This window comes from Microcebus murinus, chromosome 10, assembly GCF_040939455.1.
Source record: "Microcebus murinus isolate Inina chromosome 10, M.murinus_Inina_mat1.0, whole genome shotgun sequence".
Lineage (NCBI taxonomy): Eukaryota > Metazoa > Chordata > Mammalia > Primates > Cheirogaleidae > Microcebus > Microcebus murinus.
The window spans coordinates 94,415,953-94,435,079 of record NC_134113.1 but is presented as its reverse complement, the minus strand read 5'-3'; the positions used below and the strand labels follow the sequence as shown (position 1 = coordinate 94,435,079).

The 19,127-nt window shown below is 49.0% G+C and overlaps 1 protein-coding gene and 1 long non-coding RNA gene across 2 annotated transcripts in view; both read right to left on the bottom strand.

Annotated features, from left to right (window-relative positions):
* Positions 1 to 8,174: 8,174 nt before the first annotated feature.
* LOC142873417 (uncharacterized) lies at positions 8,175 to 9,162 on the bottom strand. Its single transcript, XR_012921484.1, has 3 exons — positions 9,135 to 9,162; positions 8,798 to 8,860; positions 8,175 to 8,261 (listed from the first exon to the last, which is right to left on the bottom strand). It is a non-coding gene; the product is annotated as an uncharacterized LOC142873417 (long non-coding RNA).
* A 309-nt stretch (positions 9,163 to 9,471) lies between these two features.
* The window catches only part of CD163L1 (CD163 molecule like 1), a 170,016-nt gene continuing 160,360 nt past the window's right edge, over positions 9,472 to 19,127 (bottom strand). Inside the window, exons 18-24 of the mRNA XM_076007858.1 lie at positions 17,909 to 18,001; positions 17,515 to 17,829; positions 16,085 to 16,399; positions 10,843 to 10,884; positions 10,404 to 10,744; positions 10,170 to 10,202; positions 9,472 to 10,017 (exon numbers count right to left, since the gene is read on the bottom strand). Coding sequence (XP_075863973.1) covers positions 9,472 to 10,017; positions 10,170 to 10,202; positions 10,404 to 10,744; positions 10,843 to 10,884; positions 16,085 to 16,399; positions 17,515 to 17,829; positions 17,909 to 18,001 — 1,685 coding nt within the window. The remainder of the gene's footprint in view (positions 10,018 to 10,169; positions 10,203 to 10,403; positions 10,745 to 10,842; positions 10,885 to 16,084; positions 16,400 to 17,514; positions 17,830 to 17,908; positions 18,002 to 19,127) is intronic.

Here is a 19,127-nt window from a genome sequence, read left to right as displayed (position 1 = left end):
ATCCTTGACTGTTTCCTTCATTGCCAGAATTTCTGTTTAGTTTTTCTTGATAGTCTCAATTTCTTTGGAGAATCTTTCATTCATTTCTTGGATTGTTCTTGTGGTTTCTCTATGTTGTGATTCTATTTTCTCTTCAATTCTGTTCAGTTTTGTAGCAATCCATATTCAGAAATCTTCCTCTGTCAGTTTACTCATATCATGTAAGTTGGTGTCAGATGATGGAGAATGAGTATTTTGCTTTGGAAGTGACTTTTCTCTCTGGCCCTTCATGTTTCCTGTAAAATTTTGCTGGTTCTTTTTCATCTGGATGCTTTGAGGATCGGAGATGCAGGGAATGGATTATGAGCTACAATCAGCTATGCTTGAGCTGCCAGGGACCACTGAGGGGTGAAGACTGTCCCTTTTTTGTTTGTCACCAGTGGAACTTTAGTCGCTGCAGACCCCTGGCGAGGATTCACGGAGGATGGCGCTAGCCCCCTCTTATGCCCCTTCCCAGGCAGAGCTCAAGCAGCTGGGGGCCGCAGACAAGTTCCGCTGAGGGGTGAAAACTTTTGCTCCCCGTTGGTGGAGCTTGGGCCGCTGGAAACCCTTGGGGAGGGTCCGCAGAGGATGGCTCTCACCCCACTTTCTGTCCCTTACCGGGAGAGTTCAAGCGGCTGGAAACCGCAGACAAGATCTGCCAAGGGGTGAACACTATCTGCGCATCCCTGCATCAGTGGGGCGTGGGACGCTGGAGTCCCCTGGGGAGGGTCCACAGAGTTTGGCTCTCACCCCACCTTCTGTCCCTTCACCGGGAGAGTTTCAAGGGGCTGGGAACCACGGACGAGTTCCGCCGAGGGGTGAACACTACCTGTGCCTCCCCGCCGTGGCGAGGCTTGAGATGCTGGAGACCCCTGTGGAGGGTCTGCAGAGTTTGGCTCTCACCCTGCCTTTTGTCCCTTAACCGGGTGAGTTCAAGCGGCTGGGAACCGTGGACAAGTTCCGCCGAGGGGCGAAAACTATTAGGGCATCCCCGGCAGCAGCGTGGCTTGGGCCACTGGAGACTCTTGGGAGGGTCTGCAGAGAATGGCTCTCACCCCACTTCTGTCCCTTCACCGGCAAAACTCAAGGGGCTGGGAACCGGGGACAAGTTTCGCCAAGGGGCAAAAACTATCTGCGTGTCCTCAGTGGCGGCAGGGCTTGGGCTACTGGAGATCTCAGGAGTGTCCCGGAGGATGCCTCTCACTCCCCTCTTCCACTCCCTCCCGTACAGGGCTTGGGCTGCCGCCTGAGTCCACCTGGCAACTCAGTCAAATGAGCAATCTGTCTCACTTTTCTGTCCCTTCACAAGTGAGGCATAAGCCGCTGGCGTTTATAGATCTCCCAGCAAAGGCTACCCCACACCGTGCCCTGGAGATTTCAAATTACTTTCCGCTCTTGCCTCCTCTCCAACCTGCCTGCCCGTCCGTGTTACCTCTTCATGCTGTCTTCAGGCACTTTCCTGCTTGCGTGGGCATGGAGGTCAGTGAAGGAGAAGTCATCCCCCTGTGGGAAGGATCACACAGCCGTTTGGCTGGCTGCTGAGCACAGCCAGCTTACACTCCAGTCTCTGCAGTACCACTTGGATTCTTGGAACTTCACAGTAAATCCACTGAGACACTTTATTCCTTTTCTGGGCACTGCTGCCCCTTGAAGCTTCCCTGCAATTCCGTGAAGCTGATCCTGTGGGAGAACTACCCACTCAAGTGATCTAGGCCGCCTTCTTCACCCCCCACTCCAAGAACAGAGAGCAAGGAGGTCATCCCTAGTCCGCCATTTTTAACAAAGCTCGGCAGGCAGAAAAGGAAGGTTTTTTATTGCTGTTTCAATTTCAGTACTTGATATTGGTCTGTTCAGGAATTCTATTTCTTCCTGGTTGAGCCTAGGGAGGCTGAGTGTTTCTAAGAAATTGTTCATTTCCTCCACATTTTCCAGTTTGTGTCCATAGAGGTTTTTGTAGTATTCATAAATTATATCTTGTATCTCCATGGCATCAGTTGTAATTTCTCCTTTATTGTTCCTGATGGAGCTTATTAGAGATTTTTCTTTTCTGCTTTTAGTTAGTCTAGCCAATGGTGTGTCAATTTTGTTTATTATTTCAAAGAACCAACTTTTTGTTTTATTAATCTTCCATATGGTTTCCCTGTTGTCAATTTCATTTAGTTCTGATTTGATCTTGTTGATTTCACTTCTTCTGCTGCGTTTGGGGTCATTCTGTTCTTCTTTATCCAGCTCTTTGAGATGATACATTAGGTTGTCTATTTGTGATCTTTTTGACTTTAGTATATAGGCATTTATGGAAATAAACTGTCCTCTCAGGACTGCTTTAGCTGTGTCCCACAGGTTTTGGTAACTTGTGTCTCCTTTGTCATTTAGTTCAAAGAATCTTTTGATTTCCATCTTGATTTCCTCGTTTATGAAGTGACCATTCAGCAGAAGGTTGTTTAGTTTCCATGACTTTGTGTAGAAATGAGAGTTCCTGTTAGGGTTGATTTATACTTTTGTTCCATTGTGATCTGAAAAGATATATGATATGATTTCTATTTTTTTAAAATATTGTTTGAGACATGCTTTGTGTCCTAGGATGTGGTCAATCTTAGAGAATGACCCATTAGCTGATGGGAAGAACGTATATTCCGTGGTTTTGGGGTAGAATGTCCAGTAAATGTCAGTCAGGTCCATTTGTTCTAGGGTTATGCTTAAGTCCATTATTTCTTTGCTGATTTTCTGTTTGGAGGATCTGTCCTGTGCTGTCAGTGGGGTTTAAAGTCTCCAACTATTATGGTGTTGTTGTTTATCCATTTGTTTAGATCCAGTAGAGTTTGATTTATGAATCTGGGTGCACATAGGTTGGGTGCATATATTTTTAGAATTTTTATGTCCTCTTGTTGGACTGTACCCTTCACCATTATATAGTGACCTTCTTTGTCTTCTATTACTTTTGTTGATTTAAAAACTAAGTTATCTGTAATCAGATAACCGCCATGTCAGCTTTCTTTTGGCTTCCATTTGCTTGAAATATTGTTCTCCACTCCTTTACCTTTAGTCTAATTGCATCCTTGCAGGTTAGGTGTGTTCCCTGAAGGCAGCAATACTTGGCTTGTGTTTTTTTTTTTTTTTTTTTTTTTTATTCATTTGGCCAGCCTATGTCTCTTGAGTGGGGAGTTCAAGCCATTCACACTTATTGAGATAACTGATAGGTGGTGCAGATTTGTGTTCATGATGTTGGGTTGAACTTTGTTGCTGTGGTTTCTTTCTTGAGCCATTGTAGTGTCTGGGCTTTGATCTTTAGCTTTGAGTAGATTTACATTTGTGAGAGTTTATTGTGCTGATCCGTGGGTAACACTGTTTTGAGTACTTCTTGAAAGGCTGCTCTCGTCTTGGTGAATTCCCTTAGTCTTTGCTTATCTGAGAATGTCTTGATTTCTCCTTCATATACAAAACTTAGTTTTGCAGGGAATAAGATTCTAGGCTGGGCATTGTTCTGTTTTAGAAGAGTGAGAATGGGGCCCCAGTCCCTCCTTGCTTGTAAAGTCTCAGTAGAGAAGTCTGGTTTTATTCAAATTGGCTTTCCCTTGTATGTTACTTGCTTCTTTCATCTTACATCTCTTAGAAGGGCCTTTTTAGTTGATATTTTGGTCAGTCTGATGACTGCATGTCATGAAGTCTTACTATTTGCATTGAATCTCCCAGGGGTCCTCTGAGCTTCTTGAACTTGTATCTGGAGATTTTTAGCAAGGCCTGGGAAATTTTCCTCTTTTATATCTTCAAATAGCTTGTCCAACCCTTGGGTGTTTTCTTCTTCCCCTTCTGGTAACCCTGTGACCCTCACATTAGGTTTCTTCACATAATCCCACATCTCTTGTAGGCTTTGCTCTTTTCTCTTGTTTCTTTGCTCTATCTCTGTGCCTGATTTATTTAATTGGAAGGTGTTATCTTCAATCTCTGACATTCTTTCTTCTGTTTGATCTACCCTGTTTTTGAGGCTTTCCACTGAATTTTGTAGTTCCCTGAATTGATTCTTCATTTCCAGTATTTGGTTAAACTTTTCTTCATTGTATTGATTTCTTTAGTGGATTTTTGTTCCAGGTCCTGGAGGCCTTTTGTGGTTTCTTTGTGTTGGTTATGGAGTTGTTCTTGAAGGTCGTTGAGTTTTCTTATGATCCACATTCGGAATTCCTCTTCTGTCATTTTGGTTGCCTGATTTTGGTTGGTGTCCATTTCTAAGGGGCTGGTGCTCCTCTTTGGTGGTGTGGTTTCCATTTGGTTCTTCATATTTCCGGAGTTCCTTCACTGATTTCTTCCCATGTCAATCAGTTGTTGCTGCTTTCCTTTAGGTTTTTGTTTGGGTATTGACATGCCTTGTTTAGTTTCTGAGCCAGTAGGTGGTGTCTGTGGGTGAGATTCGACCACACCCTGTATGATGAGTCAGTAGGTGCTGTGGAAAGGGTGTGTAGGATGTCCTCCCTGTCGGTAGGTGGCACTTGCTTGGAGGAACAGGCTATGCTGTTGTTTTTGTGACCTGTGACCATGTCTTGTTCCTCTAGAGAGGCACTCTAGTGCCTCAGGTGGTGGATGGGGCTCTGGGACTTCCAGGTGTGTCCTTTTCTCCCCCTCAGTGAGGGCTGGTCTGGGAATGAGTCTGGACGGGGCTGGGTTGGGTAAGCTTGCCCTCAGGCACCACCATGCCATCAGCAGGGGTCAAACTTCTGTTCTCCGCTTCTGGGAAAAGCTGACAGGGAGGGGCTGGAATGGCTCTGCTCAGTCAGAAAGTCTGCATGTGGGGGTGGGGCTGTGTGAGATCTGCAGTCTGTAGCAGGTCTCGCTTCTTTCCACTCTCTCCAACTCTGCAGCTACTCCTGGGCCTCTGCCAGCAGGCCAGACCTCACGCCTCCGGACCTTGCTTGGCTGTGATGCCGGCCAGGAGGCCTGCGCAGGAACACCACCTTTGGGAGGAGGGTTGCCCTCTAGGATGCTGATCTGCCCCTGAAGGCATACACACCTCAGTAGGCTGTTGGCATATATCCCTTCTGTGCCCTGGGCAATGTGAGACCTGGGTGGACGGGATCTGGTCTGCAGGTCTGACCTCTGGGCCCCAGAGTTCAAAATATATCCCACCAGGGAGAGGAGTGCCAGTCTCAATTCACCCACGGGTAGCCCAAGCTTGGTCTATTTCTCTCAACCTCAGGGTCTGCCCCATTCTCCTGGGATTACCGTGCCAGCAGTACCTGGGAGGTCTGGCGGGTCAGGAGCTCACTGTCTGAGTTCCCCTCAGTCAGCTGTAGGGCCCCAAAAGGGAAAGTACTGTTCCCTGGAGGTGCCTCCAACTGGTGGCTATATTGTCTCTCCCAGCAGCCGTGGATAGGGTCGGGGGAGGGGAGAATGACGCAATATGGTGGCTTGGGTCTGTGCACAGCGAGGTTTCCCACGGGAATTGGGAGCCTGGTGCCGTGTCTGCTATAGGCTTACTGCTCACTGGTGGTGGGCATCTCTGGGCACGTATCCACAGGTCTCTCCACCCGCTGGGGAGCCTACCTGCAGTCCGAGATGCAAGGGAGGGGAAAGTTAACCATTCCACCTACCCTTGCTGCTGGTCTCCAGGCTGCTCTGGAGGTCTCTGCTTCTAGTTCCTCTCCTCTCCCTCCTCCCGTGGAGTTTCCCGTGGTCTCAGGTACGCCTCCTCACGACCCTTGTCCGATGTTTGCTTGTTTTCTTGCTTCTTTCTTCTAATTTCTGCTAGAATCTGTCTTTTCTGCAGAGACACTCTGTCTGGCGGTGTTTCTCGTCTGCCATCTTGATTCTCAAATATTAAGTCTTCCCTCTTTAGTTTCTGGATTTTTAATGACCAAAAATTTTGGTAGCTAGCTCTCCATTTGGGCCTTGTTGACACCATCATCATGTGTAAAGTGTAATGATCTTGGTGGGCATTCTTTACTCTGTCACTGCGTTCATCACTTCTCTGTAGCCAGTGGCCATGTATGTCACTGGAAGAAGCCCTAGTCATCTTCCAACCCCCATGCGCTGCACGAGTTATGAGAATTGCAAAGAATACATACACTGGACCCCCACATGGCATCCAGAGCTATCAGCTAAATAGCAGGTTGGGCTCTGCTCATACCTCCAGTTCTTACGTTAATTCAGCAAACCTCCCGATAAAGTCCCTACATGATGGAGGGTTCTGGAGATGTAACCTTTTCTTGGCCACTAATATACTATAGCTTTCTCTGCCCTGAAGAACCACAGAAGGATCACATTGCATTTTAAATAGTTATCAAATAAAAGCAATTTTGAAGCAAAGTATTTTTAGAGAGAAGCCTGGTCTAAAGTTCGTCCTTGGTTAGGTCAATCGTGTCAGACCCCTCCCCATCCATATGTAAAATGCAAATAGCCAGAAGTCCTGGCTTTTCTGTCTATGCTCCTTCAGAGTCTCCTCTGTCTGGTCCCCTCTCTCCTGCACTGTCATCACACACGGACAGGCCTGTGGGAGACGCCAGCTGTCCTCCACCAGGCTGCAGTGAAGAGAGCGCTGAGCTGACATAATTCCCTCATAAAATGGGAACGTCCTGAGGAAAGGAGAGGAGGTGATGTAAGAAAAGAGACCAAATTGAAAAGGATTTGATGACCAACTGGACACGAAAGGAGTGAGGAGGAATCTGTATGGGCTGAGTAATAAATAGAAAAAATAACCTAGGTAGAGATAGAGAGAAGACATAGTTATGTAGGGTTAGATTTTTAATTAGTCCTTGAAAATTTGTGTAGAACAAAGAAAACTATGTCCATTCCCCTCACCTGACAACTTCCCCTCCTCAACTTAGCAGCTCACGCTCATGTCTGTTTAAACAAGATGATGCAACTTCTCCGGGAAGAGCATACGTGAATGTTCAGGATTGGTTTTTTCCCCTTGAGGTCATCCTGCTAGGAATGAGGGTGAGTATGTGGACCAGGTAGACCTTGTGTAGACTATGTGTAGTCTACATAACCTGTAACATCCGTGTACCTGGGCAAAGCAATGCCTGAGTAGCCTGTGGGGGAGATGAGAGAAGAGGTGAGTTCACTCTCCTGGGGTTTCCTCTGAGGGAAACTGGGATTAGGAGCTAATCCTCCAAGAGCAGTTGGGATGACACTTGCTAAATTATCACAAAGCAAAAAATACTTTATTCAAAATATGTAGTTTTGAGTAATTTCCATATTGTACAGTTACACATCAGCAGTAGTTTGTTGGGATGCAGGCAATTAGACTATCAGAGAGCTCATCTCATTGCTAACACAACATCATGGGAAAGCCACTGCAGATGTTCCAGGGGCATGTAGTTCAACATCGTCATATGCAGGGTCCCCTTCTTGCCCCTGCAGCAGCCAGGGTCTATCCGGTCCTTTCCCAGGGTCAGCTGTCCCTCTGAGGAACTGCAGAGAAGAACCTGAAATGGTACAGGGACTTTGGTTAGAGATGTGACAGAGGGAGAGGACAGAGCCCTGTGGTGGAAGCACAGTCAAGGAAGAGGGGAGGACAAAGCTTCCCCTGGGGCCACCAATGCCAAGGAAGCTCAGGCTGCCTAACATTAGTTACAGCAGGAACACAGCAGGGCCACTCCATCGGGGTCCAGTCCACGTGGGTCCCTGGGGCCGAGTCCCAGCTTATCTGGGACACACTGGATCACAGGTCTGTGGCCAACGCAGGTGCCCTGTGCTGACCTATTTCCTGGCTTACACAGTCAGTGAGGGGATGGGAAAGGAATTGGTGAGGATCCTAAGAGGGGCTGCTTAATTTTCTCCTTCCACACCTGACAAGTCTGAATTCACAGGGCGAAGGAAGCAGGATACGACATCTGGAAAATGTGTTTCTCACTGACCATCCAACCGTGCACTGGGTGGCCATGGTCTGTGTTCCCAGACGCCCACAGAGCCACCATAGAAACCTCCCACAGTTGTCCCCTCCCCAGGAATCTGACAACATTAAGGAAAGGAATATGGTCAAGCTAAGGGTATGGAAAATATGAGGCCATCCAATGTTTGAATATGCAGGAACTATGAGCACTGAGAAACTCAAATTCGCTTTTTCCTGGACAGAGACAGAAGATTACTGCAGACCAACTCACGCCACGCACCGGCCCTCGCCACACTGTCCTCCTGCGGTGGCAGCTGCCCCCCACTCATCTGCGGGACGGGGGGCGGCTCCTTAACTGGCATCTCTGCAGCATCATCGTAGCCATCACTAGGGGCGTCGGCCCCCTGACCCGGCGGTTCTGAGGGCAGATGGGGAGCAGGTGAAACCACAGTAAATGCTTGGCCTGGGCGGCACCGGCAGTCCCTCGACCCAGAGATTCTGACGGTTCGTCAATGGAGGCACCATCACCCCTGTGTTAACAGGCCTCTCCAAGGCCAAAGTTTCATAAACCGGAAAATAATCCAATTATCCTAATATTTCTCGATGAAAACAGCATATTTCAAAGAGACTCTCATACCAGTGAGCACTACTAAATATTAATAAAACATTTTGTCAGATTATGCATCCCACGTGTTATATTTTTAAACAACGTGTGTCATTGTGACTGAACCAGAGTGGCTCCAGGCACAAAACACCCGGCCCAAACATGCGACCTCATAGAGGCGCAAGAGAAGGGGGAGGATGGACCCCAGCAGGAAACAAGAGAGCCCGCCAACCCCAGGCAGAGGAACACTGTCCCCTCAGGCCCTCATCTCCATGAGGGAAATTCCTCCTGCCCCTGAGCCCAGCCAGGGACAGCCACCTCTGCTACCTGGAGTGGATTTATAGTCTCACCGTTGTCCTCAGCGTCCCCTGTGTAATATGGCAGTTTACTTGCTGAGTCATCTGACAGGGACCCTGATGTGGAGAAAAACATCCAGAAGCAAACAGAACACTCCTCCCATCCCTGTTGGCCCGTGGAAAGGCAGAGAAGAAATCTGCAGCCCACGGGGCTCCTGGGGGGTGAGGGGAAGGCTCAGGGCTTGGGGCTATGGAGAGGCCGAACCTGCAGCCTCAGGTGGGGGCTGCCTCGGGGGGCCTGGGTCAGAGGCGGGTCTGTGGGTGCTGGGAAGACGTGGCTCTCGGTGGCTGACAGCCAGGGCTCCCAGGAGGGCAAGGTGGGGACACACACCTGGGCTGCCCAGCAGATCCTCCTTCAGTGTCCCGAGGTAATCGATCTCCTGGTACACAGGCTCGTTGAGAGCATCCTGGAAACTGGACAAGGCTGAGCAAAGCAGCTGCAGGTCAGAGATCGCCACCTGAGACCACCCTGGAATCAGCAGACTAAACCCTCACCCTCGCCATGCTCGCACGTGGAAAGCCCGCAGGGCTGCCAGGACCCCTTGAAGGGCCAGAGCCCATGCAGATGTCCGCGCCTTCTGACCCTACCTGCCCTGCATGCACAGCTCAGCTCCTACTCTTTCTTGCCTCACACAAGAGGCCATGAGCTCTCTGCCATGACCCCAATCCTAAGGGCCTCCTAACAGAGCCCTTGGAGTGTAGTGTACGGCAGATGGAGTTTGCAGACTAATGGGGTGAGAAGACACCGAGCCCAGTTTTCCTCTTGCCACGCCTGGCCCCACTGCCTGCCTCCACACACTTCCTGGGCCACATAGTTGTCCCCTAGGACGCACCTCTGTGCTCTGCTCTCCATCTGTGCAGCTGAGTCCCCAGAATGATGAGCACCAGGAAGAGAAGGGCTCCCAGGACGAGGCAGAGGATCCCAGGTAGGGAGAAGATGCCAGGGACAGGAGCTGAGCCTGGACTGGCGCCTGAGAAGATAAAAGGGTCATGAGCCTTTGGAGACGGTTGTAAGTCCCACAGATCCCCTCAACACCAGCCATCTCCTGGTCCTCACGCCCATGAAGACAGCAGTTCAGACTCGATGCACCTGCGTGCACCCCATGATGTGCCCAGCCCAGGCCCTGCCCTGAGCCCTGCCCACTGCCTTCTGGATCCGGTTCTAAGGGATTTCTGTGTAGTGAATGCTGGTAATCCGTGCAGCTCTCTGGCTGCTACAACTTAATGAAACTTTATGGCTGCTCCCAGCACTAGATCAGCAGGGCTACTGATATTTCGCAGGAAGAAGGCAGATTCCATGGTGCAGGTCCCTGACAATCTGGGTTATCTCCTCTGTCGCATGGCCCAGAGCAGAAGAAACACTTACCTCCAGGGCTAGGGGGAACTGCTGTCCTTTCACCTGGAGAGAAGAGAAGGAGAAGGAGGTCACTGTACTGGCTTGGCCTGGAAAAGTCACCAGGTCACACCTACCATCACTGGCACATGGTTCTCTCCTGGGTGCCAGGAGATCAGACCCAGGTGTCTCCAGGGCCACAGCGCAGGGCAGCAGGGCATCCTAGGAAGAGCTTTTGGATGTGCACTCGCACCTGCCTCATCCCACCCCATCCTCCTGGTCCTGCTGCTCACCTGAGCACCTGACTCCCGCGTCCTCCTCGTGCTTGCAGTTGCTGCGCCCCCAGGGCTGTGCAGCGCAGGCCCACAGGGAGGACTCCCCGCTACTGCAGCGCACGTCGTCCAGCCAGATGCTTCCATTTCCCGGGCCAAACGCAGCCTCCCCCAGGGCGTCCAGGGCGGAGCCACAGCCCAGCTGCCGACACACCACCTCGGCCTCTGCCAGGCTCCAGGAGTCGTCACACACCGTGCCCCAGGAGCCGTCGTGCCAAACCTCCACTCGGCCTGAGCACACGCTGTCTCCTCCCCTGAGTCGGAGCTTCTCTTTGTCTGAAAAGGCAGCAGCACATCCAGTTACGCCCCTCACCCCTGGTGGGAGGGACAGAGCCCCTGGGGGCAAAGAGGGGAGGGCGTGGGGGCTGCTGTACCTGTGCAGGGGGCTCCAGCTGGGCAGCTCTCAGGTGTGGCTCCTGCAGAAGCAGAGAATGGAGGAGCCTGATCAGGAGCCGCTGGGCGGCCCTGCCCCAGACAGGTGCCTGCTGTCCTTGGGGCAGTCCATGTGCGAGTGACAAAGCAGGATTCATAATGAGCCTTACAGGCTGAGTGTCTGAGATGTGTAATCCCAGTATAACTTGTCCGTATCACTGCCTGCAATTAGTTTATCTGTTTGTTTATCACTCTCCACATTCCCGCAACACAAACACAGACGTGTTCACACACAGGAATGAAAGCTCTGCTAGAGGAAGGACCTCGCCCATCTCAGTCCCTGTTCCTGTTCTCAGGACAGAGCTTCGCCATCGAGTCTGTATGGAGAGCCTTCTACGAATACTGTGATCAGGGCTTGATAAAGAGGTATTGAGTGAATGAATAGATGAGTAAATTGCACTTAAAAATAGTTCCTTTGAATTCTCGCTAATCAGTAAGATAATAGTGAAAACATAAATTAATCTTAATGGTTTGTGATAATAAATAGAAAGTATTTAAAAACATAGTCCAAAAGCAGAAGTAATTTGTGTTCAATAGTCAACTAATATACCTTTTAATGAAAAATTATAGACCATTCAAAACTACTTTAATCTATTTTTCAGTATGACAGGTGGGCAAGCAAAGGAGATTACTATAGTGAGAGGAAAGATTTTAAAAATAGAATATTTAAAAAATAGAACAAGTAGAATTCAAAGAAAGATATATAAGTAGACAGATAGCTATTAGACAGAAATGTCTCCAAGAGACTCAAATAAATGTACAGAGAAAAAATGTATCAGGAAGACACAGAGATAAACACGGGACCAAAAAATATGTCAAATACATACAATCAGAAGCAGTACACATAAACTCAAAACAATACATAGAATCCAGGAGTATACATGGCACTTGTCATAAAATATGTAGCAGATTCATGGAGGAGACACAGCAAAAGGCAGGGAGGGGTAAGGGAAGGTGGGCTGCCAATCCCTTAATGCCTCCAGGGTTCTTGTTCCGGACAAGTAGCACTGTTCATTCCCTGGGAGACCACCACATGGGTGACATCCTTTTATGTTCCTTCTACTTAGAGTGAACCAAACCTGCCCTTTGTAACCTCCATTCATCAGTCCGAGCCCGGCCCTGAAGCAGCTCATGGAGGACTGACCTCTCCCCTCTCCCAAAGCAAAGTCCTTCAAAGGCTGAGGTGAACAAGCTACACCATCCCAGACATTTTTGCTAAAATACGCCAATTATAGACTCCCCGTGACATGGTTTCCAGTTGTTTTTGTACTCAGGACACATGCCACTAGACAATGACATGTACAAGTGTCACTACTAAAGGCAGTCCAGCCAACCATACATGAACACATGAATCACCTTGGGAACTAAAATAAATATATTTCCAGGACTGAATAGAGAATATATTACAGAAGAGAAAGACCACTAAAGATGTGACCACTAAAGACTGTTGGAATAACCAGGCAACAGGTGACCTTTCCTGGACTAATGTAATGATGAGATGGAAAGAGCGGGAGGACTAAGCTGTATCTGATTGTAGAGGCACCAGAACCTGCTCCTGTGCTGAAAGTGAAGGGAAGGGAAGCAGAGAAATGAAGGTTGACTCCCACGCCCTGAGCTTAGGTGACTGGGTCATGGCAGTGACACGAACTGAAATGGGGCATGTGGCAGGGAGGAAAAGTTAGGGGCAGGGATTGAGTGGGTGGAATCAAACATTCCACTTTGGAAAGCTAAATCTGAGATGCCCATTAGATATTGAAGTGAGGCTATCTATTACATATATCAATAAAATATAAGAGTTTGAAGTTAAGGGCAGAGATCAACTGTGAAGGTATACATTTGAGAGCTGTCAGCCTAATGATGTCATTTAAGGCCACAGACCTCAGTGAGACCTTGCAGGGAAGGTACACAGATAAGGAAGAGTAGGACTGATGCTCAGCCCAGGGAGTGTCTAAAATCTAGAGGTTGAGTGGAGAAGTTGCAAGTCAGAGAGACAGAATAAGAACAATCAGCGAGGTAGGGTGACTGTCAGGAAAGAAAGAAAATTGAGAAAGAAAGAGAAGTCAACTTGTTGAATGGTCCTGAGAGGTCAAGAACAATGAAAACAGGAAAGGTTGTTGTATATCATGACATTATCTATTCTAAGGAGTGGTAGAGTCTAACAGTTAAGAGGAATGAGTTCTGAAAACAGGAAACACAGAGGTGGAGACAGTGCGTATCTGGCCATACTGTTGGAGATTTGGGCTGTGGAGGGCAGAGAGGAGAGGTGGCGCAGTAGCAGCAGTGGGACGTGGGGTGGAGGAAGCATGCTGGTTTGTTCATGTGTTTCCCAGATGGGAGACACTCGAGCCCATGTGAATATTGATGAGAATGAACCAGGAAAGAGAGGGAGAAATTGATGTTGCAGAGGAAGACTGCACCTTTGAAACAGTGAAGTCTTTGACAAGGTGAGTAGGATCAGAATGTGTCACCCAGGGAGAAGAGCTGGTGTCACACAAGGCCTGAGGCCACGAATCCAGAGGCCAGGTAGAGGGTGTGCCAAAAAACGTGCAAAGGTAAAAGACAGGTGAGGACGTTCACAGCTGACAAATTTCCCAGTGAAGTGTGAGGCTTGACCATTTAAGGGAGGATGGTGCGGGCAAGAGCCGTGTGGAGAGAGCAGAGAATATGTAAAATACGACCTTAGAGAGAGGGCGAGCGCACGTGCCAGGGAGGCACACTAGACTCTGGGCAGCGGGAGTGTCCACTGGGGATTCAAGTCCTGGAATTCAAAGAGTCCAGCAACGTAATTGTGTGCTATTCTCCAGCCACTTTCAGTAGTCCAGTTCAGGCAAGGCGTGGTTAGGTGGTTGACTTTATCCATCCTTGTGCTTGTCAGGTAAGAGTGACAAGGGGCAATGGAGTTGAGTGTACTTAAAGGAGAATGATTATAGTGTTGAATCACATTATATAATCTGACCAGGAAATGATATGTAAACATAAGTAGCGTGGAAAACTATGAAAAAGGGATGAGGTACAATATTGGGCATCTCTATGAGGATGGAAAGTACTGGAAAGGAGCATTAAGGATATGTGCCATGAGGAGAAGAGGTAATAGAGAAAGGACCAGCAAAATGGAAAGACTGCAAGGTGCATGGTTATCGATGGTCAGCAGTGTCTGCACAGGCAGAGGGGACGGAAGGCAGGGACGTGGAAATGGGTTGCTCACTGAATTGAGAGGCCTGCTGCTGTCTCAGTTGGTTTCGGGGTGTTGACAGTGTCTGAGATGAGATGAGGAAGAACTTGGCTGGTGAACCTGGTGTGACAGGCTTCCCGGCTGAGGAGTGACCAGGGCGAATAACTACAGCAACAAACAGAAGCAGCGGGCGGTATCACCTCATGGGGAATTCAGGTGCTGGATGTTGAGATGAAAGACAGAAGAGGAATTGTTGAAAATGACACCTGACAGCAGGAGTTTACTCATTCCAAGTTTCACCCCAGAGAAAAGTGTGTTGATGGAGAAACACAGAGCCTCCAGTTGATAGGGAAATCAGTGATCTCAGAGAAAGCAGGTTTTGATCAGAACATGAAAGCGAAGGGAACCTGGCAAGTGTAAATAAATCCAACACTGATGCACTCCACATCCCGGCAGGCACCTTGGAACGTTTTGTGTGAGTGAGATCGGGGGGAGCAGTCACGCACAGTGTCAAAGGGTAAGGCTCCGAGGATGCAGGATCCGCCAAGAAGACCGGGATTCAGAGAAGAGATCCACTCAAGGAGAAAGGTGTGAGCACAGCAGGCCCCTGACCTCTCAGCAGTTCCCATGACGTGGCCGACAGGATGAGGAACAAACGTCCCCTCCAGGCATTGCATGGGCCCTGCCTAAGAGAGGCCTCTGCTCTGGTCGCCGCTCCAGGTAATCAGCTATTCTCCCTCCACCCTTTGTCTGCTCTGGCCATGGTGGAACTTTCTCAATACCTCAAAGACACCACGATCCCTCCCACCTCAGTATTTAAACCCCCCCAAATTATCTCTACTCTTACTTCCCCTTAGCGAATTGCTACTCATCCTCAGGTCTCAGCCAAAATGTCATTTATTCTTCTGCTCCAAGTGCACACTCCCAGCGTCTTCTACTTCTTCATGACACTTGAAATTTCTGCCTAATGAGTGTTTTCAGCTCCAGAGTGTAAGCTGCCTGAGGGCCATGACTGCACACCCTTCTCTTCTCTGTCCTCTCACCTGCAATCCAAATTTCTACCTGCAGGGCACTCAATACATTCTGCCCACAGACTGCGACGTTGTGCGTGTGGTGCAGACGCAGCACAGAGTGAAAGACCCGGGCTTAGAGAACAGAGCAGTCAGACTGCAGCTCCCAGCTGTCCCTTACTCACTTTAAGGCATAGGGCGTATGACTACTCTTAGCCTCAGTTTCCTTGTCTGCTTCAAGTGATCACAATGGTACTTACTAACAGTTTGCTGCGTGGATTTCATCATATGTTAAAAAAAACAAACTCAACATAACGATAGCACCCAGCAAGTGATTTATATAACTGACCTCCTATCTCTTACTCTCCTCACTAAGGAAATACAGAATAATAAACATGGCCTAAGATGGCATGAGCAATTCCTTAGAAAATTTATTAGATTATTAGCTCATGTTCTCACCATGTTCAACTCAATCTCTTTGGTATTTTTCACACAAATTGCAATTGGCACAGGGTTTCTTTTTTTAATTTTAATTTTTTTTTATTTCAGAGTATTATGGTGGTACAAACGCTTTGGTTACATAAATTGCCTTTGCACCACCACAAGCATGCCCATCCCCCAGACGGCACACACCTCCTCGGTTAGGTGTGGATTTACCCATCCCCTCCACCCCCCTCCCACCTGTCCGACACCTATGAATGTTGCTTCCCACATGTGCACATTAGTGTTGATCAATTAGTACCAATTTAATGGTGAGTACACGCGGTGTTTGTTTTTCCATTTTTGTGATACTTAGAAGAATGGGCTCCAGCTCCATCCAGGCACAGGGGTTTCCTATTTTTGCCTTTGCAAGTAGGTTGGAACACACGGATTAAAAAATCTCCACCCAAAATTCATTTTGTAGATTTATCATATACTCATCACTTAGATTTGGAAATACAAAATTTCGCTAACAACAACTATAGGGATAGGGCAGACACATAGAAATAGGCAAAAAGTCACCTGCACATCTGATGTAAGCTTCATCATTTGGAAAGCAAGATGTGTCTTTCCAGGGATCAGAAGGACACTGCCAGAGGGAGGTAGCAGTTTTCCGACACCGGATTCCATCCACCCACCGGGGTCTAGAACCTTCTCTGACAGCAACAGAAGAGTCAAGAGTCCCGTTGTCCCCACAGCCAAGCTGTCTGCAGATGATGGACAAGGTCGTGGCTTCCATGGGGCTGTGGCAGACACTGCCCCAGGTCCCGTTGTAGAAAACCTCCAGCCACCCAGCACACTTCTGGTCCCCGCTCACCATCCTGAGGGCCAAGAACTCTGCAATCCAAAGGAGAAAGGAGGGCACAGTAAGCATTGCACTCTTGGTGCTGGGGTTTTTGTTTTTCTTCCTTCCAGTCCCAAAGGTGGTGAACACTCATCGCTGACTCTGCTGAGGAAGCACTGCTATGTGGCAACATGAAAATTTTTCTCCCTGATCTGATCTTGCCAGTTTGTGCCTGTCTTTCTGTTTCTGCAACGATGTAGTGGAATATAAACAGACCTAGCACTCTGCAGGGAGGAAAAGCTGAATCCTGTTTACTGACTACACTTCTGGCAGACTCTATGAAAGGGAGTTTGGATAAGGGGTGGCGGGCACAATAATGGAGCCATGGATATGTTCACCCTTATTAATCCTTGCAACCTGCACACGTGTTACCTGACATGGCAAGGGGACGCCGCAGACATCACTAATACAAGGACTCCAGGATGGTGGGATCATTCAGGCCTATCCTGGATCAACCAGCTCAATCTAATCCCATCCTTAGACCTGCTGTCCTTAAAAGCAGATAACTTTTTCTGGCTTTGGTCAGAGGGTGGTGACACTATGGAAGAATGGTCAGAGAGCTGCAATGGTGCTGGCCGGACAAGGAAGAGGGCTGTGAGCCACGGAGTGCAGGCGACTCCTGCAAGCTGGAAAAGGCAAGACAAGGAATTCTTCCCCAGAGACTCAGAGGAATGCAGCTGTGCTGACGCCTTGATCGTGGCCCAGTGAGACGCATGTCAGACTATGGCCTCCAGAACTGTATAATGAAGTTGTGTTGTTAACTTAGTGACGATTTGTTATGGTACAGAAGCCATAGGAGAGGAATACAGTGGGCCTCAAGATTTTGCTACCACAGGTAACTGAAGAGTGATCCCTGCTTCCAAATGGAAACTCCATAGAAAATGACTGTGTCGGGAAGTATTGCTGAGAGGGAAGGACCAGAACCCCAGCTGCCGAGGGAGGAAAGGAAAGCCCCTAATCTGCACGTCTGCTGGAAAGACGGGCGCTATGGAAGCAGCCTCCTTTCCTCTGGACCTTTCAGCAGTTTGGGGTCTTCCCCCAGGGCTCAGAGGCCACCCTGGAGAGCCCCCCCAGTTCCCCCAGCCTGTGGACAATGTGCCCCCCAGACCTGAGCAGGTGACCCCCGCGTCCTCCTTGTGCCTGCAGTCGTGCTGCCCCCAGCCCAGCGAAGGGCACTTCCACACGTGGGACTCCTTCCCTGTGCAGTTCACGTCGTCCAGCCAGATGGGTCCTGCCCCCTCCCCAAAGCGAGCAGAGCCCAGGGCGTCCAGGGCCTGTCCACAGCCCAGCTGTCTGCACACCACGTGGGCATCCCTCAGGTCCCAGCTGTCATCACAGATGGTGCCCCAGGAGCCCTGGTGGTAGATCTCCACTCTCCCGGCGCAGCGACTGCCCCCATCCGCCAGGCGGAGCTGTCGGCTCTCTGAGGAGAGACAGAGCCATGTCAGTGGGGCGTTTATGCAGGAAATGAGAATGGTTTCTGGTCCTGTGGGACCTCTCACCGGAGCAGTTGGCAGCGCTGTCCTCTGAGGCTGCAGGGGCTGCTGGGTCAGATGGGAAGTCACTGCACTGGGGCAGCAGCTGGGTCTGGTGTCCTACAGAGAGGGTCAGAGAGCAGGAAAGTGAACTCAAGTGGAAAAAATCCGTGATGCAATCTGAGATGAAGGCTTTTATGTTTATATCTTCAGAGTTAATATTCTTTATGGAGATTTCTGCTTTTGATGATGCTAAACTTTGTGTTTTAAATCAAACATACAGTAGGAATGATTTTAGAAAAGTGAAATTATGTCAATATTGTTTGAAAGCATTTTGGAGCCCCCAAGGCAGTGAGAATTTTTGGAGCCAAGGTCTCAGAGAGAAGTAAGAGGTGTGCCTCCTCCTCCTTGGGGCATTGGCCCATTCAAAGGTAATAGCTGAGACCCTGAAAAGTTTAGTAGAGGTTTTGTGAGACTCACAGGACTTCGGAAATATGCAATTCATGGTTTGCCAAGGGGGTGCAGCCCTGTTAAACAACCAGAAACCTTGTACCAAAGGAACAAATAATCTACTAAAAGTAAGCTATTCCTTACAAGAGTGGGTGCTCAGCTCCTAATCTTTCCAATTCTCTTTAAATATGTTCATCTACCCGTAAAACACATGCCCAGAAGCAAAATAAAATTCTTTTTCAAGGATTTTTATGATTTTTCATCTACAATATCAATAAAAATGCCCTCATAAAAGAGATTTGATGAAAAACCAATAGGAAAGCATCTCAGACTGCTGGTGGGCTCCCCAGTGGGTGGAGAGACCTGTGGACACCAGCCCAGAGATGGCCACCACCAGTGAGTGGTAAGCCTGTAGCAGATGTGGCACCAGGCTCCCAACTCCCTCGGGGCACCTCTGTGTGTACAGACCTGACCCACGTGGCAGTGGCCATATTGCTCCACTCTCCCCTCCCCCATCCCTATCTGTGGCTGCTGAGAGAGACAATATAGCCACCAGCCAGAGGCATCGCCAGGGAATGGGACCTTCCTTTTTGGGTCCCTTCAGCTGACTGATGGGTACTCAGACTGTGAGCTCCCTACCCACCCTCCCAGGTGCTGCTGGCCTGGTGATTCCAGGAGAACTGGGCAGACCTTGAGGCTGAGAGACATTGACCCAGCTTGGGCTCTGGTGGGTGAATTAGGACTGGCACTCCTCTCCCTGGTGGGGTCAGGGATTGAATTCCGGGGCCCAGAGGTC